This window comes from Canis lupus, chromosome 15, assembly GCF_048164855.1.
Source record: "Canis lupus baileyi chromosome 15, mCanLup2.hap1, whole genome shotgun sequence".
NCBI classification, from domain to species: domain Eukaryota; kingdom Metazoa; phylum Chordata; class Mammalia; order Carnivora; family Canidae; genus Canis; species Canis lupus.
Window position 1 is genome coordinate 7,650,506 of NC_132852.1, and position 22,131 is coordinate 7,672,636.

General features: G+C 43.6%; 2 protein-coding genes across 2 annotated transcripts in view; one reads left to right on the plus strand and one right to left on the minus strand.

Moving 5' to 3' along the window:
* The window catches only part of GPM6A (glycoprotein M6A), a 331,381-nt gene that overhangs the window by 250,925 nt on the left and 58,325 nt on the right, over positions 1-22,131 (minus strand). The gene's annotated exons all lie outside the window — the stretch shown is intronic.
* Positions 12,065-15,998, plus strand: LOC140605452 (uncharacterized). Its single transcript, XM_072777694.1, has 6 exons — positions 12,065-12,250; positions 12,636-12,746; positions 13,349-13,542; positions 14,122-14,181; positions 15,061-15,254; positions 15,494-15,998. The coding sequence occupies exons 1-6, from the start codon at positions 12,113-12,115 to the stop codon at positions 15,952-15,954; spliced, it is 1,158 nt and encodes a 385-aa protein (XP_072633795.1). The 5' UTR covers positions 12,065-12,112; the 3' UTR covers positions 15,955-15,998.

Genomic DNA, 22,131 nt, shown 5'->3' on the forward strand with positions numbered 1-22,131 from the left:
TTGCTTGGTGAAGTTTTCTTGAGTCTCAAATGCTGAACCTCATTTTAATCTCTTTGAATTCTTAAGAATAAAAGCTATTCAAATAATTTGAAAACTTCTATCAAGAATCCTGGCACTTTTCCTGCAGATAAAATGGGCATTCCATTCCTCCCACATAGCAGGCAGTGAAGGCAATGCAACTATTTCCTAAACATAGACCTTTCTGTCTCAGTTCATAATACATAATTTTGGCACAGAAATATATTATTAAATAATTGACAGCGATAAACAACTATGGAGTGCAACATATGGGATTTCGATAATACAAGTCACAGAATTATCTACATTAGTTATTCGTTATTCTCCCGAGCTAAATTATCAACCAGATTCTTTTTTTTTTTTTTAAGATTTTATTTATTTATTCATGAGAGACACAGAGAGAGAGGCAGAGACACAGGCAGAGGGAGAAGCAAGCTCCATGCAGTGAGCCGGACGTGGGACTCGATCCCAGGACTCCAGGATCACACCCTGGGCCAAAGGCAGGCGCTAAACCACTGAGCCACCCAGGGATCCCTCAGCCAGATTCTTGATACAGGAAACCATATCTGATTTTAAAACATCAAAAACAATAATAAAAAATAATAGTAGCAATCAGACTGTCTTGGTATAACAATCATTATCACAGTCATCAACATCCCAGTGAATGTCCCCTGGGCACTTAGATTGACACAGTCACAGTTCCAAGTATAGATTTCTCCAATCTCAATCTACAACAGCCACTGATGAGGTAATCACTATCATTGCACCCCTTTACAGGTGAGGAAATGGAGGGAAAGAGATACATTGAATAAATATTGGCTAATGTAACCACTATTGAAGCCTGAGCTTAGGTTGATGTGAGGATTAAGATTGTTTCTGGGATCCCTGGGTGGCACAGCGGTTTGGTGCCTGCCTTTGGCCCAGGGCGCGATCCTGGAGACCCGGGATCGAATCCCACGTCGGGCTCCCGGTGCATGGAGCCTGCTTCTCCCTCTGCCTATATCTCTGCCTCTCTCTCTCTCTCTGTGACTATCATAAATAAATTTTAAAAAAAAATTAAAAAAAAAAAGATTGTTTCTATCTTTCCTCTGCTCGTGGATAATAGGAATGCCAGATAAAATATATGATGCCTAGTTATATCTTAACTTTAGAGTAAAAGGCAATTATATTTTATATATTATTATAATAGAGATATAACATAAAATATCTCCATTACAACTATATTACATGTGATATTTGAGCTATATTTATACTAAATAAATTTATCTGAAATTCAAATTTTATTTTTATTAGCTAAATCTGGCAACCCTAAATTAGCAGTTTGTAACACCCTTCTAACCCCAACCCAGATTCTGTGCCTGATATTTCAATAATCAATATGCACAATACACACACATGAGTCCCTATATAAACACACACGCATGCTTGCACAATAATTTTGAATATTCTACTTTGAGTGTGTTAAAGTTCTCATAATAGTTTCCAAATCTAACTGAGCACTTACAATGTGCCCTACACATATTCTAAGTGCTTTTACACGTCTTCACGCATTTAATTCGCATAACAACCTGGTGATGTAGGTATCAAAATGGAGCCCACTTTTACTAATAAAGAAATTGAAGTGTGGAAAATGCTATGGTCTGAATGGTTGGATGCCCCCAAAATTCCTCTGTTGAAATCCTAACCCCCAAGGTGATGGCATTACCATTAGGGCTTAAGAAGAGGGGCCTTTGTGAGAAGATTAGGTCACAAGAGTAGAAATCTCATGAAAGGGATTAGTGGTTTTATAAATAAAACCCCACGACGCTCCTGAGACTCTGCCACCACCTGAGGACACTGTGAGAAGTCACCAGCCTGCAACTCTGAGGATGACTTCACCAGGATGCAACCATACTGGTGCCTTGATCTAGGACATCCCAGCCTCCAGATCTGTGAAAAATAAAATTTCAGTTGCCTATAAACTACCCTGTCAAGGGCATTTTGTGAACACAGTGCAAACAAACTGAGAGAGGTTACATACTTTGGCTGAAAGCACATGACAAGTGGTAGTATTTGAGCCCAGGGGGTTGGCTATAGATACTGCTCCAAACTGCAATTCTATATTGAGCAAAAGCCAGGGAGACAGATGCTGGACAAAGTGCAGCATTTTCTGAACGTCAACCAGCCATAGTAGACAAACTTTGCTGAGGGTGCAAGGCAAGCAGTAGAGATTTTAGAAGAGTCATATCCCAGCACTAGGGCTCAAGCAATCCAGCTGACTTGCAAGTAATCCAGCTTCCTGCTAAAACAAAGCTTCAGCACTCTTAATGGACAACACAAAGTCCCAACACTACCCTCTGACACCCAGGGAAATACTCCTGAGACTGCTAACCAAAAAGAAAATCAGTCAATAGAATAGACTCATCTGTCATAAGTGCCAAGATGCTGAAATTAGCAAATAGGGACTTTAAAACAGCTCTAATAAATACGCTGAAGGACTTAAAGAAACAAATAGAACTTCTAGCAAAAAAAAAAAAAAAAAAGAGCATAAAATCAAAATAAAAGTTTCCTTGGATGGACTCAATAGCCCATGAAGACATGAAATACATAGAGAAGCCATGAAAAGTACAGAAGGACAAGGAAAAAAATAATCTCCATTGACTTCTGGGACAGTTTAATATAGGTGTGGGTAGAGTCCAAAAGAAAAAGAGAGGTTAAAACAGACAAAGCCTTTATAGGAAGTAATGTCTAAAATTTCCCCCAATTTAATAAAATCTCTAAATCTGTTGACTCAATGGACATCACAAATCTCAAGGTGTATAAGCACAGAGAAAACCAGAGCAAGGTATGTCATAACCAAACTGATGAAAACACCGGATAAAAAGAAAATCTTAAAAACAACCAGAGAGGAAAGACACATTACTTATAGAGGAACAAAAATGAGACCTTCAGTCTTCTCATCGAATACAATACAATCCAAAAGACATGGAAGACTATTTTTAAAGTGTTGGGGGGTAAAACTATCAACCTCCAACTCTAGGTCCAGGGAAACATACACTTCAGGAATAAAGGTGAAATGAAGACTCTCACGTAAGCTAAAGCATAGAGAATCCATTTCTAGCAGAAGCACTACAAAAAAATACTGAAAGTAATTCTTCAGCAAAATGAAAACAATACTCAAGAGAAATCAGGTCTACACATAGGACAGGAGAGTATTAGAAATGATAACTATGTGGTATATCTTTATTTTTTTATGTGGTATATCTTAATGGTATTTTTAAATTTTTTAAAACATTTTTTGGATAATTGTTGAAAACAAAAATAATAGCAATTCTTGACTTACAATATATATAGAAGTAAAATATATAACAACAATAATACACAGAAAGGAAGATAAAAATAATACACTGTTTTAAAGTTATTACACCATATAGGAAGATATTACATGAAAGTAAACTATAATAAGTTGAAGTGCCTTTTATGAACCCTAATTGAACCCTTCACAAGTATTAAAAAACTAAAAATGAAATATAATTGATCAGCAAACTAGAGGAATAGTAAAAAAAAAAAAAAAAAAAAAAAAACACTCAACCCAAAAGAGGCCTGATAAAATTAGGTAATGAACAAAAAAAAAAAAAATAGATGGAACATATAGAAAATAAATAACAAGAAAGACTTAAACTTGCCCCTACCATCTACTGCAATAATGTTCGTGGTAAACACTACTGATAAAATGTGGGTTGTCTGACTGGATAAAAAAGCAATGTTCAACTGCATTCTTTCTATAAGATATATGCTTAAATATAAAGGAAGAAATCATGTTAAAAGTAAAAGATTGGAAAAGATGTTCCCTGCAAGTATTATTCACAAGGAAAGCAAGAATTCCATTAAAAATGGGTTAAGGATAAGGCACCGCGAAAAATAATATATAACAAGTAAACAATCAGGTCACGAAAGATGCTCAACATCTCCAGTCTTCAGAGAAATGCAAATTAAAACTCTAATGAGCCACCCCTACACACCTCCTAAGTGATTAAAATCAAAGTTGCCAATATCCAGTATCAGTGATATCAGTGAGGATGTGGGGTAACACTAAGCCCCATGCACTGCTGCTGGGATGTGACACAGGGCAACTTTGGAAAAAGTTTCACAGTTTCTTACAAAGTTAACCAGACACCTGCCAAGCTCAGCAATGACACTCTAGGTAGTTAGTGGGGAAAGCTGAGTATCTTTGTCCACACAAGGATTTGCACATAATGTTCTTACACTTTTTTCCCCAAAGAGTCCCAAACTGAAAACAAACCAAATGTGTTTATCAGCAGGTGAGTGGATAAGCAAAGTGTAAATCCATACAGTGAGATGGATGTTAAAAAAAAAAAAAAAAAAAAAAAGGACTATTAATCCACACAATGACATGCAGGAACCTCCAAAGCTTTATGCTGAAGGAAAGAAGCCAGACACAACGTGGTACATTCGTCCACATTAAATTCTACAGCAGGCAAAACTAACCTATGTTCAAAAAAACAGGTCAGAGATGGCCTGAGGGGAGGGCTGATGTCCCCAAAGAGCATGAGCCATCTTTCTGCTGGTCCTTACAAAAGTCCCACATCTGTCAGAAGTCACTGAACTCCATCCTTGAAATGACTGTGCCATATTATAGGTAAAATTTTCCTCTACAAACTTGATTTTTTAAATAGTAGTTTTAGGGTATTTCTTCTCTTTTGTAAGCCAGGGATTTCCAAACTTGACTCAACCAACACCTATGAAAAAAATGGTTATATCCCTGAATCTAGGAAACCATAGACACACCAAAATTTTGGCAATAGGTCAAATAAAGCAATTATTTATGACCATAAGAGCTAAGTTGCTAATTGATGTTGTTAATTTGAGGTAGTAGTGACTGGAATCCCTAAAACGTCCCCCAAATCTGAAGATGTAGGAGAAATTACTTGGACTCTAATCATCTCAATAAATGTCAGCATTATAATCTTCAAAAGATAACTGTTCAAACATGAAAATTTACAGTGTTCGAGGGCATACTACCAGTGTTTTGGTTTGGGTTCTAAAACGTATGGGGTTTTGTTTGAAATTAACTAGCTCAATAAAAGTAAATATAAAAAAGAAAATTAACTTCCTATAAATGCCTTCAGATACCCTTTCACGTAACGTCGAAGCGATAAAACCACCACATTTATTTTCCTTCCATTTATAATTTTTTGTGGCTGTCATTTATGCCTCCAGGCATATTTACAAATTGTGTAACAAACTGCTTCATACCGACACTGTTAGCCAGGCAGCCTGGTCCCATTTTTTAGAATGTTCCCTAAGCCTAACCCTCTGTGTACATCCTTTAACAACGACAGTGATAAAAACAAATTACCACTCAAATCTTCATCACATGCACAGAGGTCACAATCAAGCATAAAATGGCAAAGCAGATATTAAAAATTTGTTTTTAGCAAATGATTATCTCTCGAGCCCATTAAATTCCACATGTATTTCTTGATTACTTTAATGATCATGATGTGATTACTAAGATACCTGCTGCCCTAGGCATTGTGCTAAGTGCTAACACTGCAGAGCACAGGCAAAGTGCTTTTCTTCTGAGCTCCTGTAGCAAAATCAACTCTGCGCAGCCGGGCCTGGGTCCCCTGCCCTTCAAGAGCTGCAGCTCTTTCCCCCGCTGTGCCCTGCTTCTCTTAGCGGGGCATCCCTTCCGTCCATGGCTTGGCTGCTTACCACAGCCCTCAGGAACTAAACACGCACACCCTCACTGTACGTATGCAAAACCCTTTTTTAAAGAAAAAAGTTACCCTGTTGCACATCCTCTGCTTCTCCTTCCGCCATGCCAAAGTCTTTAAGAAATTTGGATTTCTAAAACCATTGTCAGAGGAAAAGAAATGCTCATAGAAAATCAGGATTATTTTAAACCCCCATTTTAAGTACCAAAAAACTAGGGGGCATCTGGGTGGCTCAGCCGGGGTTGAGCATACAACTCTTGGTTTCTGCTCAGGTCACAATTTCAAGGTCGTGAGATGGAACCGAACCCCACATCAGGCGGGATCCCCACCCAGCAGGGCATCTGCCTGAGATCTCCGTCCTTCACCCTCTGCTCCATACCTTGAGTACAATCTCTTGTTCTAAAAATAAATAAATAAATGTTTAAAAAAAATCGACAAACTAAATATATATCTAATATATATATTTTATATATAAAAATCAATATGTATATTTCAACAAACTAAATATATATCTAATATATATATAATATATAAAAATCAATATGTATATTACATATAATCAATATATATTTTATATATAAAAATATCAACAAACTAATATATTTCTATTTTATATATTATATTTTTATATATTATATATTTTATATATTATAATATATTTTATATATTATATATAATATATATTTTATATATTATATATGCTTTATGTTTTTCTTATATATATATTTCATATATATATTTCTTCTTTCTTGTTTTATTTTGTGTTTGGCTTCTTAGATTCCATATTATATAAATGAAATCCTATGGTATTCTCTTTTCTGCCTGACTTATTTCATTTACTATGATTCCCCCCTCCTCAAAGGTCCAACCATATTGGATCTCATACAAACAGCAAGATCTCATTCTTTTTTATGGCTAACTAATATTCCCGTGTGGGTGGGTGGGCTGCAGGCACATGCGCACACACACCACAACTTCTTTATTCATCCATTGATGAACACTTAGTTTGCTTCCATATTTTGCTTAGCATAACTAATGCTGCAATGAACATAACAGTAAATGTATCTTCCCAATTAGTGTTTTTGTTTTCTTCAGATAAATACACAGAAGTGGACTTGCTAGATCATACACTAGTTCTATTTTTGATTTTTAAAAGTAACTTCCATACTGTTTTCCACAGTGGCTGTACCATTTTATATTCCCACCAAGAGTGCACAAGGGACCCTTTTTCTCCACATCCCTGTCAACATTTGTTATTTCTGGTCATTTTGATAATAGCCACTTTAATAGGTGTGAAGTCATATTTCAGTATGGTTTTGTGCTGAGGATGAGTGGTGCTGAGCATCTTTGTATATGCCAGTGGGCCATGTGTATGTTTTCTTTGGAAAAAAATATCTATTCAAATCCTCTTGCCCTTTTTAAAATAAGATTGCTTGTTTTTTTTTTTTTATATTGAGTTTTAGGACTTTTTTATATTTTGAATATCAACCCCTTATCTGTATGATTGAAAATATTTTCTCCCATTTAGTAGACTTCCATTTCATTTTGTTGATGTTTGCTGTTTCCTTTGCTGTGCAAAAAGCTTTTTAGTTTAACATAATCTCACTTGCTTATTTTTCCTTTCTTTCCCTTTGCTTGTGAAGTCATATACAAAAATTCATTGCCAAAAACAATGACAAGTAGCTCACCCCCTATGTTTACTTCTAGGAGTTTTATGGTTTCAGGTCTTACATTCAAGTATTTAATCCATTTCGGTTAATTTTTATGTCTGGCAAATGTATGCTATAGTTTTATTCTTTGACATATGGCCATCCAGTTTTCCCAACACCATTTATTGAAAAGACTATCTTTCTCCCACTGTGTATTCTTGCCCCCTTTGTTGTAAATTAACGGACCACATACCTCTTGGGTTTATTTCTGGGTTCTCTATTCTGTTCCATTGATTTATGTGTCTGTGCCATCACCATACTGTTTGGGTTACTATAGTTTTGTGATCTAGTTTGAAAACAAGGAGCGTGAAAAAAAAGAAAAAAAAAAAAAGGATTGCAATGTGATGCTTCCAGATTCGTTCTTCCTTCTTAAGATTGCTTTGGCTGTTTGGGGTCTTTAGTGGTGCCATAGAAATTTTAGACTCGTTTTTGTTCAATTTCTGTGAAAAATGTTGGAATTTTGATAGAAATTGCATTGAATCTACACACTGTTTTGGATAACATGGATATTGCCATATAATTTTCTTTGTGATGTCCTTTAAAAGAAGACTCTCAGGGTGCCAGGGTGCCTCAGTTGGTTAAGTGGCTGCCTTTGGTTCAGGTCATGATCTCCGGGTCCTGGGATAGAGCCCCACATTGGGCTCCCTGCTCAGTGGGGAGTCTGCTTCTCCCTATGCCCCTCCCCCCGCTCATATGCGCGCACTCTCTCTCTCAAATAAATAAATAAAATCTTTAAAAATAAAAACTAAAAGAAGAATCTCAGTTACCTAGAGTCATTTGGGTCTTCTGAATGTAAGCCCACTGGTTTTCTAAGCCAGAAAATTTGGGGGCTCATTTCTGCAATGTAGATCCCAATATTTGGGTACCTGATGCAGGGAACAAGCCTCTCCCTCCTCCAGGAAAAACTCCAGATTGTGAGATACTCTCATGCTATGGGTTCCCACACCAAAGAGTGGGGTTTTTAGCAAGACCACATCTCTCCTCCTCCTATGGACACATTAGATCTACATCTAGGTGCACCTCCCATCAAATTCTAAAATCAGTACATCATGAAGTACTACATATTAAATTGAATAGAAAAATTTGGCCAATATTTGGTAAAAAAAAAAAAAATCAACATTTTTATTTCCCCCAAAAATAAAAATAAATTCCATGCATGCCTCCCCTTCACTGCACTTATCTCAATATGTAACCTTAATCACTAAAGTGCTTATCTCAATAGCATCCTTAGGATGCTAATGATTATGGAGAACAGGGCTCATGGTAGATAAGCTCCACACTGCATCCCAGCACAGGACACAGATCTCAGTAGTCAGCAGGTACTCTAGGATATTTGATAAGTTAATAAATTAAGTAGCTAAATGTTAAAATATAAATTAAGAAATCTAGGAAAATATATAAAAGGATATTTCAAAATCTTGGGATATGGAAGGATAATCTAACAAAACATAAAACCAAAAACAATACAGAAAAAAATTTAATAACATAAAAATTTAAAACACCTATAAAGTAAAACAACCCTAAATTTAAAAGATAAGCACAAAATTGAGAAAAACTGTTTGCTAATTTGTATTAGGCAAGGGATTACTATCCATAATGCATTTGGAACTGTAAATAAATTATAAAAAAAAAAAGACAAGCAATGAAATAGTAAAATAATGGAAGGATCTGAACACATAAGTCACAGAAAATAAATATGAATACCTAGTAATACATGAAAAGATGGTCAATTTCACTCAGTATCAAAGAAACTTACATTAGAAGATAACCTTCATTCTATACTCATAATTAAGATTCATGATTTCCAGCATTGCCAAAAATACACCACAACAAAACATGATCCACTTTTAGTGGAATTAAAAATAGAACTACCTTTAGGGGAGGCAATTAATCAAAATATTAAAATTATAAAAGTGCATGTTCTTTGATTTAGCAATTCTATTTTAGAAGTGTAATCTACATAAATCCTAACTTATATACACTCAAGAGCAAACTTTGTATTACAGCATTTTTTGTAAATAATAAAAAGGAATTAACCTGAACACCCCTAAATTAAATACATTATCGAACACAGGTACATGCAGCCTTTTAATGCAAATGCTTGTGTCTATATATGTATCTCTATGGAAAAACTTAATGAAAATAAAAATAAAATAAGCTACAGAACCATTTGCAAAGGATAACCCAATTCATGTTACAAAATTCTACAAATGTGTCTGACACAAATGGATATAATATTCTGAATGACACATAGTACTTGAAACATTTGTTTAATAAAGGAATAAGTTATTGAATAAATAGAAAACATATTGATAACAGTGACTGCCTACAGACTGAAAAGCAAAGTGGGGAAAGGCGAATCTGTAGAGATATGAAGGGGACCATCATTTCATATCATATGTTGACTTGAATTTTTTAAACAAGTATTTTTGAAGTGTTGCACTTAAAAGTAATTTAATTAAAATCTAAAGAAAGGGACCTATTAGAAAATTGTTCATGTACAAGCACTAAGTTCAGAGCAAAACCAGGCTAAAAAGAATAAGCTAACCTTTACGAAGAAAAATTACATCTACAAGTGCCACTTAGATCAAAATCTGAAATCAAATAATGTTACTGATTTGGTCAACAAAGTGACTCTGAATCAACCAATTTAATTCTAAAATTGTTTATAAATTACTTACATATATGTGACATCAAGTGAATGGATAACATAGAGGCTGAGTTTCATCTTTTTATACCTCAGGCTCCCCCTAAATCCTTTTATTTTAAAAGATTGAGTAATTTTTAATAGGCAAAAGTATAAAATTATTTTGAACTTATCTATCAATAAATACTTTACATGTAAATGGGCTAAAATGCTCCAATCAAAAGACATAGGGTGACAGAATGGATAAAAAAACAAGACCCCCCCCCCAATAAAAACCCCAAGACCCATCTATATGCTACCTACAAAAGACTCATTTTAGATCTAAGACACCTGCAAATTGAAAGTGAAGGGATAGAGAAACATGTAAATGGATATCAAAAGAAAGCCAGAGTAGCAACACTTAAATTAGGCAAAGTGGATTTTAAAACAGATTCTATGAACAGAAATCTCACAGAGGAAGACATAGACATGACCAAGAAGCACATGAGAAAATGCTCCGCATCACTTGCCATCAGGGCAATACAAATCAAAACCCCAATGAGATCCCACCTCACACCAGTGAGAATGGGGAAAATTAACAAGGCAGGAAACAACAAATGTTTTTTTTTTTTTATAAAAAAAAAAAAAAGAAAAGCACAGTATTTAAAAATGTCCCACATCTATAAGGCTCCCACGGCTGAGCTGGCCCGTGGCGGGATGGGTCTTCCCACCTGCTCCTTCAGCCGCTGAGCCCTGAGCACAGATAGTGCCGGAGCTGATCAGCAGGCCAGATCCTCCCTCTCAGAGCTCATGCTCCAGGGGGGAAGATGGACAAAATCGGAACATCATCAGGAATGAGAAGAGCAATTGGTCCCTAGAAAGAGCGCCTGGTGCTGCCTCTAGGTCCTGAGCTCCGCAGGTGAGGCTGTGACCAACTGTGGGGCTTTGACAAATGCAGCAGCTGGGGCTCCTGGGGCCACTGAGGGGAGGAGGTGAAGATCCCAGCAGGGCCACTGCCTGGCCAGGACCACAGCCTGGGAAGGAGGCAGAAGGGGGCATGAAGCCAGCTCTGTGTCCTCCGTGGGGGGCCAAGGCTGCCCCTCCCTTCCCGAGGGGCTGGGAAAGGGTTTTGTGGATGGAAATGGCTACAGACATGGAGATGTGAGGGGGGTGGGGGTGGGCATTGACAGCCCAGATGGGGGGCATTCCAGCACATTCCAGGCTGAGGAAGAGCCCAGGTCAGGGCGATCCATTGGGTGCACCTCCGTCCACAGCTCACCCAGTGGAAACGAGGGAAGGGCCCGTAACACACGACAGGCAGGGGTTCAGGATGAGGACGACCTCACACCTTCTAGGCCAAGACCCTGACACCATCTGTAGGGTTTGCCTTGGATTCAGGAGCCTAGGATCGTGGGAAGCTATTGCCCATCCCTGCCCCGGGGGGACTGTCATCTTCTGGGCCTCCAGAATGAAGGTACTGATGCCCACGTGTGTGCACACAGGACCTCGTGGGCCTGGACGCATGTACACATGAAGGAAGAATGTGTGGGTGGAGGTATGTCCTGCAGGTGACACCCGCCTCCAAGGTCATAGATATGAGGCCACAGTGGCCTGGGGACGTCTCGGGAAAGCACCCGCTAGGACACTCCCTGTCCCACAGGCAAGATGCAGACCATCCCCGACGGGCACAACGGCTTCTCCGGGGTCAAACCGGGGAAGCCTGGAGAGTCGTGTCTGAACCCAGGTGTGTGTCCAGGTTGGGCCCTGGGTGCACACAGTCCTTCCCCGGGGCCTGTGGACAGGGGTGTGGTTGTGTCACTGTGTGCACAGGCCATCGCATGCAGGGAGGGGGGGCATCGGCAGCACGAGCGCTGCCCCTGCAGCTTCCTCCAGGAGTGGGTCAGGGAGGGGGTCCCAGGCAGTGAGGTCACTGCCGTGTCACAGAGCCCAACAGAACTCGGAACCCCCGTAACCAGGCACCCGCATCCAGTGCAGCCCCAGCTCAGGCTCACTTGGCTGGAGACATCTGCTACTAGAAGATGTTCTCTTGCTGCCGGCCCACCTCTGGGGGCTCTGGCTCCCAGGAACCCCAGGGGTGCGGCTTGTTCCAATGCTGTAGGCAGTGGCTCCACCATAAAAACCAACGCGTCAGGGCGGTGATCCGGAGGCGCCGTCAGGTAACACAGCGCAGGCCAGGCCAGGCCCCCGGTGCCACCATCCTGGGAGCCCCATCCCCTCCTCCTCAGGTTCAGGGAACCAGGGATGTGTGGGCAGGTCCCATCCAGGCTGGGGGACGCTGCAGGGTGGCACATTCCCCAGGGATCTCTTCAGGGTCACCCTGATGTCACGGTGGGCAGGGGGGAAACAGGGTTCCTGAGGTCCTCTACCTGCCCCGAGTCACCCCGAAGCCCTGCAACTGCATCCCTTTGCTGTCCCCGGGGGCGGCGGGTGCCGCCTGCACTGTGGGGTGTCTGGGTGGAGGCAGCTGGGGGTGCGGCCCAGCCGAGGGGCCAGACCGGGCACTGAGGCCTCCTGCCTGGCTGCCGGGCACTGTCTCCACAGAGCTCCACCCGGGTCGTGGGGCGCGAGCGGGAGGAAGGGGTCGTCTGCCCCACCGCCTCCAGGAGCAGGGAGGTGCCCTGTGCAGCTAACAGAGGCCAGCGCAGGCTCAAGGTGAGTGTAGGGGCTGGGCCCCCCGACATCCGGGCCCCGATGCGGCAGGAAGGACCCCGGGTCCCAGAAGCCAGCCTGCTACCCCCTGGGCCCCCCGACACTCCTGCTCCCACATGAGTCTGGATCCCCCCCTCCCCACACCTGCCCCCATGGCCCTGCCCCTGCCTGGGCCAGATGCAGAGTCCCTGCGCACAGATGTGTGGGAACATCAGAATAGAGCCCTCAGGGGAGGCCTGGTCCCCCGGGGGTTAGCGCCTGCCTTCCCCCAGGCCTGATCTCCGAGGCCCGGGATCGAGCCCCGCCTGGGCTCCCTGCACGGGCTGCTTCTCCCTCCGTCTGTGTGGCTGCCTCTCTCGGTCTCTCTCTCTGTGTCTCTGGAGGTCCTTGTACTGATCCAAATATTTTGAACATTTATCCTCTGAGATTGTTTCTCTATTGCATAGTTGGTCCTGTTTGTGTAAGAGACAGGCAGGGAGCTTGAGCGGGAGAGGGAGCCCCAGCTCCTCAAGCCCACAGGGCCCCAGCGCAGGGCCTGCCGGGGCGGGATCCCAGGCCTCCTGGCGGCTCCCTGCAGGCTGCACGTCCCCTCTGTCCCACCTCAGGGTGCAGGGGCCACGGCCGGGAAGGGGTGTCCGATCTGCCCGACCAAGCCCAGCCGGACAGAGCTGCTGGAGCTCGAAGTCCGACAACTGCTGCCCGCCTTGCTGTCCAGGGACGTCATCTCCATTTTCACCTTTTTGGATGGCTATCGTACATTCGCCACCACGGACGAGGTGCTGGACCTGCTGTTCACCGAGTGAGCACCTGCCCCTCCGCAGCCCAGGGCTGGGCCACCTGCTGCTGGGGAGGCTGGGGATGGTGTGAGCTTCCCGGCCTCGGGCTGCTCCCCCGCCTGGAGCAGGGTCCCCCAGGGCCTAGCGGGGTCCTGGAGGGCAGCCCCAGGGCCTGGCCTGTTGCGGGTCGGCCAGAGGGGCTGTGCCTGTGCTCAGCAGCCGTCCTCCTCCCCCGACCAGGCCTGTGCCTCCTCCTCCCCACCCCCCCCATCACCAGGGTCCTGAGCGGCCTGTTTCCCCATTGAAAGGGAGGTTTGAGAGTCCATCGGGGGTCTGTGTCCTGGGGCAACCAGACAGGGGGACCCCGGGACGCCCCGGGCCCACTTGGATATGGGCCATGGGCCTGGCCGGAGCCCTTTCATGCTCAAGCCTTCAGGAGGCCCCAGCAGGTGCGGGCGCTTCTCCGGGAGCTGTGCGTGGCCCCACGCACAGAGTTGACGGCCCCCGGGGCTCCGGCCTAGTCGGGGTCAGAGGGTGACAGCCCACATGGTGAGAGGTCGTGTCCCCAGCACGATTCATGGGATGCCCCCGCCCTCCTCTAGGTATGGGTGCATTGAGGCTGTGTATGGTGACAACGATGTGGTCCTGCAGCGCTGGAAACTGTGAGTGACTCCGGCTCCTGCAGGAGGGCCTTCCCTCTCCTGGAGGGCAGCGAAGGGGGCTGTGGGGCGGGGGGGCGGCTGCACCCTCACCCCACACATCTGCAATTCCCATGACAGGGTAAAGGTCTAAGGGCCCTTCAGGAAAAGAGCGAAGGAGAGCCATGGATGGGGTGTGGGCTTGGTGGGAGGCACTGGGACCCCTCAGGGAGACCTTCTGCCCCACACCTGGGGCCCAGAGCAGAGGGGGTGGGGAGCATCGCACTCCCCAATCTGGTGGCACCTGGACCCGGGGGCACAGCAGGTGCTCAGGAGGGCCGGTGAGGGCTCCCGGACCAGGTGGCCCCCGCCCCGTGGGAGATGGGAGATTAGAGTCAGTGGAAGGACACCCCCGGGGGCCCCTCGTGAGGGAGGCAGCCCAGAGCCACAGGAGGGAAGGTGGCGGTCCTGGGCGGCTCCTGGCAAGGCCTGGCAGGACACAGAGCCCGAGCCCTCCTGCCTTGGAGCTTCCCAGAGCGACAGTGTGTGCAGTGAGGGCAATGACAGGCCAGACGCCCCCCGTCCCCGGACACCTGCCAGTGTACTCAAGGGGCAGGTGGGCAGGGACCAGGCTGAGGAGGGAGCCCCGCTTCCCCAGGAGAGATGCTGATGGTCACACCGCTGGGGGTGGGCTCCCTGCACAGAGGCTGCATCCCAGCCCCTCCTCGGGGAGCAGGCCTGTGGCAGGCAGGACCTCCAGGTGGTCAGGGGATGAGGAGCAGGACTGGCCTCCGACACCCTGCGCGGGAGGCCGGGGCCCCGGGTCCTGCAGGGCTTCCCCGGGACACCTGCATGTGACAGAGCCCTGTCTTCTGACGCCTGTGCCCGCCTGCCCCTCCCCAGGGCCATCTCCTGCATGATGGAAATATGGCTGGATTATTATCGGGACGACTTTTATCAGCTCCCAAAATTTCCCTCCCTTATGAAATTTCTGGAATTCATAAGACAGCACATGCCAGGCTCAGACGTGGAACTCCGGGCCCGGCGTTACCTCCAGCAATTCAGACGCCTCCATGCAGCGGAGCCAGAGGCTGGGGGTGAGGAGGCCTGGGGGTGGCCGAGCTGGGGACAGGGTGGGCCCCGCAGATCCAGCCTCCATGCAGCTGGGTCGGGAGCAGGGGGTGGGCTCACACCCCACCCCACGGGCTGCAGGCTGGGGACACCTCCCAGGACTCTTGCCCTCACACACGTGGAGCGGTGGGAAGAGTGGCCTTGACTTGGGAGGGACGTGGACAGTCCGTCCTGATAGTGATACTTTGTCTTCTTGGAGCTACAGCTTCGGCCCAAGGAAAACACCTTGAAGCAGCTCAGGAGCGTGCCCCAGCTCTGACCGTGGGGCCTGCTGCCCCGTCGGGGCCTGAGGGGATCGAGGCCGTCCTGGCTGCTGAGGGTGAGGGCTTGGCCCGCACTGAGGTGCCCACTGGGGAGGCGAAGCCCCTAGAGATAGTGGTCACTGCTCTAGTTCACTGCTCTGCACTGGAGGAGCCCCCTGAATCCCTGGGAGCCCTGGAGGAGGAGCAGGCGCCACCCCCTGCTCTCGAGGTCGTGGATGTGCCCGAGCCGCCTCCTAACTTGATGGAGCAACTAGACTTGGGGCCAGAGCAACCCTGTGAACTACCTCGGGAGCCTGCCCCAGCTTCTGCCGAGGGGCTCGTGGTCGCTGCAGCCCAATGGAGCCTTTCCCTCCCCGTCATTGCGCTGTTCCTATATTTTATGATTTTCATAAACCTTCTGTAAGGGCTTATGTATTTTATTTTTAATAAAGGATAAGTTAACTTGGTACAAAATTTACTCTGATGCTTTTAAATTACACATCGTGGTACTTTAGGTCCATTCACAGTGTCGCAGGCCCGGAGCCCAGGGTGCCGGGGGACACAGCCCAGGATCTGGTGCTCCCCCGGGACAGGCAGAGTCCGGGAAGACACAGGACAGCCAGGACACTCCTGCCGCCGGGCAGCCCCCAAATGTGCAGATCGGCGGCCCCACTCCCAGAGCATCCAGGCCCCTGTCGACTGGGAGTTATGGTAGTTACTGCAGGAGCTGACTCCAGGGCTGCACAGCTGGCCGCGGCCACTGTGGTCTCTCTTGGTGTTACCCTGTACCTGGGAGCAGGGGCCTCACAGGATAAACCACTCCCACTGAGCCGTACACCTGGCAGGGGGCTGGCAGCTCCCACAGCTGCACACACCTGAGAATCAGCACAGCAGGCCCCTCCCCCAGAAGACCACCTAGAAGGTCGGGGGAAAAGCAAGTTATTGACCAAGCAGCACTGGAAAGTTCCAGGGGAAGTGGAGGGATTTACAGTATATAGAATCAGAGGATATTCCCCTTGCTTTTTCTGTTTGTTTCTGTTGTTTCCCCACCTCTTTTTTATTCTTTTTTTCTTCTTTTTTTTTCTTTTTTTCTCATTTTTCCAGTACAACTTGGTTTTGGCCACTATGTACTGACTAGAAGGAAAAACTCACCCCTAAAGAAAGAATCAGAAACAGTCCTCTCTCCCACAGAGTTACGAAATTTGGATTACAATTCAATGTCAGAAAGCCAATTCAGAAGCACAGTTATAAAGCTACTGGTGGCTCTAGAGAAAAGCATAAAGGATTCAAGAGACTTCATGACTGCAGATTTAGATCTAATCAGGCCGAAATTAAAAATCAATTAAATGAGATGCAATCCAAACTGGAGGTCCTAATGACGAGGGTTAACGAGGTAGAAGAACAAGTGACTGACATAGAAGACAAGTGGATGGCAAGGATGGAAACTGAGGAAAAAAGAGAAAGACAAAAGACCATGAGGATAGGTTAATGGAAATAAATGACAGCCTCAGAAGGAAAAATCTACATTTAATTGGGGTTCCCGAGGGTGCCCAAAGGGACAGAGGTCCAGAAACTGTATTTGAACAAATCATAGCTGAGAACTTCCCTAACTTGGGAAGGGAAACAGGCATTCAGATCCAGGAGATAGAGAGATCCCCCCCTAAAATCCATAAAAACCGCTCAATACCTCGATATTTAATAGTGAAGCTTGCAAATTCCAACGATAAGGAGAAGATCCTTAAAGCAGCAAGAGACAAGAAATCACTAACTTTTATGGGGAGAAGCATTAGGACAACAGCAGACCTCTCCACAGAGACCTGGCAGGCCAGAAAGGGCCAGCAGGATATAGTCGAGGTCCTAAATGAGAAGAACCTGCAGCCCAGAATACTTTATCCAGCAAGGCTCTCATTCAGAATAGGAGAGATAAAGAGCTTCCAAGACAGGCAGGAACTGAAAGAATATGTGATCACCGAGCCAGTCTTACCAGAAATATTAAGGGGGACCCTGTAAAAGAAAGAGGAAGTCCAAGGAAACAATCCACAAAAACATTGACCAAATAGGTATCATGATGACACTAAATTCTTATCTTTCAATAGTTACTCTGAACGTGAATGGGCTTAATGACCCCATCAGAAGGTGCAGGGTTTCAGACTGGATAAAAAAGCAAGACCCATCTATTTACTGTCTCCAAGAGACTCATTTTAGACATAAGGACACCTACAGCCTGAAAATAAAAGGTTGGAGAAGCATGTACCATTCAAATGGTCCTCAAAAGAAAACAGGGGTAGCCATCCTTATATCAGAGAAATTAAAGTTTGTCCCAAAGACTGTAGTAAGAGATGAAGAGGGACACTATATGATACTTAAAGGATCTATCCAACTAGAGGACCTAACAATCATGAACATTTATGCCCCGAATGCGGGAGCCGCCAACTATATCAATCAATTAATAACCCAAGTTAAGACATACATAGATAATAATATACTTACACTTGGTGACTGGAAATATAGTGCTTTCTACAATCGACAGGTCTTCTAAGAACAACATATCCAAAGAAATAAGAGCTTTAAATGCTACACTGGACCAGATGGATTTCACAGATATCTACAGAACTTTACATCCAAACACAACTGAATACACATTCTTCTCAAGTGCACATGGAGCTTTCTCTAGAATAGACCACATACTGGGTCAGAAATCAGGTCTTAACTGATACCAAAAGATCGATTTTAAAAACTTATTATGGGCAGCTATATACCAATAAATTAGGCCATCTAGAAGAAATTGACACATTTCTGGAAAACCACAAACTACCAAAACTAGAACAGAAAGAATTAAAAAACCTGAACAGGCCGATAACCAGGGAGGAAATTGAAGCAGTCATCAAAAACCTCCCAAGACACAGAAGTCCAGGGCTAGATGGTTTCCCAGGGGAATTTTATCAAATGTTTATAGAAGAAACCATACCTATTCTACTAAAGCTGTTCCAAAAGATAGATATGGAGAACTTCCAAACTTGTTCTATGAGGCCAGCATCACCTTAATTCCACAACAAGACAAAGACTCCACCAAAAAGGAGAATTACAGACCAATATCCCTGATGAACATGGATGCAAACATTCTCAACAAGATAATGGCCAATAGGATCCCACAATACTTTAAGAGGATTATTCACCATGACCAAGTGGGATTTATCCCCGGGATGCAAGGCTGGTTCAACACTCGGAAAACAATCAATGTGATTCATCATATCAGGAAGAGAAAAAAACAAGAACCATATGATCCTCTCAATAGATGCAGAGATAGCATTTGACAAAATACAGGATCCATGCCTGATCAAAACTCTTGAGAGTGTAGGGATAGAGGGAACATTCCTCAGCATCTTAAAAGCCATCTACGAAAAGCCCACAGCAAATATCATTCTCAGTGGGGAAACACTGGGAGCCTTTTCCCTAAGGTCAGGAACGAGACAGGGATGTCCACTCTCACCACTGCTATTCAACATAGCACTAGAAGTCCTAGCCTCAGCAATCAGACAACAAAAAGAAATAAAAGGCATTCAAATTGGCAAAGAAGAAGTCAAACTCTCCCTCTTCGCAGATGACATGATACTCTACATAGAAAACCCAAAAGCCTCCACCCCAAGATTGCTAGAACTCATACAGCAATTTGGCAGTGTGGCAGGATACAAAATCAATGCCCAGAAGTCAGTCACATTTCTATACACTAACAATGAGAGTGAAGAAAGAGAAATTAAGGAGTCAATCCCATTTACAATTGCACCCAAAAGCATAAGATACCTAGGAATAAACCTAACCAAAGAGGTAAAGGATCTATACCCTAAAAACTACAGAACACTTTTGAAAGAAATTGAGGAAGACACAAAGAGATGGAAAAATATTCCATGCTCATGAATTGGAAGAATTAATATTGTGAAAATGCCAATGCTACCCAGGGCAATTTACACGTTCAATGCAATCCCTATCAAAATACCATGGACTTTCTTCAGAGAGTTGGAACAAATCATCTTAAGATTTGTGTGGAATCAAAAAAGACCCAAAATAGCCAGGGGAATTTTGAAAAAGAAAACCATATCTGGGGGCATCACAATGCCAGATTTCAGGTTTTACTACAAAGCTGTCATCATCAAGACCGTGTGGTCCTGGCACAAAAACAGACACATAAATCCATGGAACAGAAGAGAGAATCCAGAAGTGGACCCTCAACTTTATGGTCAAATAACATTCAAGAAAACAGGAAAGACTACCCACTGGAAAAAAGACAGTCTCTTCAATAAATGGTGCTTGGAAAATTGGACCTCCACATGCAGAATGAAACTAGACCATTCTCTTACACCAGACACAAAGATAAACTCAAAATGGATGAAAGATCTAAATGTGAGACAAGATTCCATCAAAATCTAGGAGGAGAACACAGGCAACACCCTTTTTGAACTCAGCCACAGTAACTTCTTGCAAGATACATCCATGAAGGCAAGAGAAACAAAAGCAAAAATGAACTCTTGGGACTTCATGAAAATAAGAAGCTTCTGCACAGCAAAAGAAACAGTCAACAAAACTCAAAGACAACTGACAGAATGGGAGAAGATATTTGCAAATGACGTATCAGATAAAGGGCTAGCATCCAAGATCTGTAAAGAACTTATTAAACTCAACAGCAAAGAAACAAACAATCCAATCCTGAAATGGGCAAAAGACATGAAGAGAAATCTCACAGAGGAAGACATAGACATGGCCAAGAAGCACATGAGAAAATGCTCCGCATCACTGGCCATTAGGGAAATACAAATCAAAACCACAATGAGATCCCACCTCACCCCAGTGAGAATGGGGAAAATTGACAAGGCAGGAAACCACAAATGTAGGAGAGGATGTGGAGAAAGGGGAACCCTTCTGCACTGTTGGTGGGAATCTGACCTGGTGCGGCCACTCTGGAAAACTGTGTGGAGGTTCCTCAAAGAGTTAAAAATAGATCTGCCCTCTGACCCAGCAATTGCACTGTTAGGGATTTACCCCAAAGATACAGATGCAGTGAAACGCCGGGACCCCTGCACCCCAATGTTTATAGCAGCAATGTGCACTATAGCCACACTGTGGAAGGAGCCTCAGTGTCCATCGACAGATGATGGATAAAGAAGCTGTGGTTTCTGTATACAATGGAACGTTCCTCAGCCATTAGAAATGACAAACACCCACCATTTGCTTCGACTGGAGGGTATTGTTGCTGAGTGAAATAAGTCAATTGGAGAAGGACAAACATTATATGGTCTCATTCATTTGGGGAATATAAAAAATAGTGAAAGGGAATAAAGGGGAAAGGAGAAAAAATGAGTGGGAAATATCAGAAAGGGAGACAGAACATGAGAGACTCCTAACTCTTGGAAACGAACAAGGGGTGGTGGAAAGGGAGGTGGGCAGGGGTGGGGGTGACTGGGTGATGGGCACTGAGGGAGGCACTTGATGGGATGAACACTGGGTGTTATGCTATATGTTGGCAAATTAAACTCCAATAAAAAAATGAAAATATTTTCTTCCTAATAAAGAATGATTTTAATTTAATATTAAAAAATAGATTATAAAAAGAGATAAAGAGGGACACTATGTAGTAATAAAGGTGACAATCCAACTAGAGGATATAACAATTATGAATATTTATGCACCCCAAATGACAGCATCCAAATACATAAAACTGTTAGTAACAACCATAATGGAACTAATTGATGATATTACAATAAAAGCATGGGACTTTAACATTCCACTTAAATCGATGGACAGATCATCCAGACAATCAACATGGAAATAGTGGCTTTGAATGACACAGTGGACCAGAAGGATTCAACAGACAATTCAGAATAGTCAATCCTAAAACAGCAGAATACACATTCTTTTCTAGTGCACATGGAACATTTTCCAGAAGAGATCACATAATAGGTCACAAAATAAGTCTTAACAAGAAGAATTAGAAAATTGGAATAGACCAATCACCAGCAATGAAATTGAATCAGTAACCAAAATAAAACCCAAAAACAAAAGTCCAGGACCAGATAGCTTCACAGGTGAATTTACAGAGAAGTTAATACCTATTCTTCTCAAACTATTCCAAAAAATACAAGAAAGAAAACTTCCAAATTCATTCTATGAGGCCAGATATCATCCTGACACCAAAACCCAGATAAAAACACCAAAAATATACACACAAAAAAGAACTACACACCAATATCTCTCATGAATATAGATGCAAAAATCTTTAGCAACCCGGATCCAATAATGTATTAAAAAAATCATACACCATGACCAAGTGGAATTTACTCCCAGGATGCAAGGGTGGTTTAACATTCACAAAACAATCAATGTGATATGTCACATCAATAAGAGAAAGGATAAAAAACATATGATCATTTCAAAAGAAACAGAAAAAGCATTCAACAAGTACAGCATTCATTCATGATAAAAAGCCTGTGCAAAGTAGGTCTACAGGGGAATATATCAACATAACAAAGGCCTTATTGTGAAAAACCTACAGCCAACCTCATATTCAATGATGAGAAACCTAGAGCTTTTCCCCTAAGGTCAGGAACAA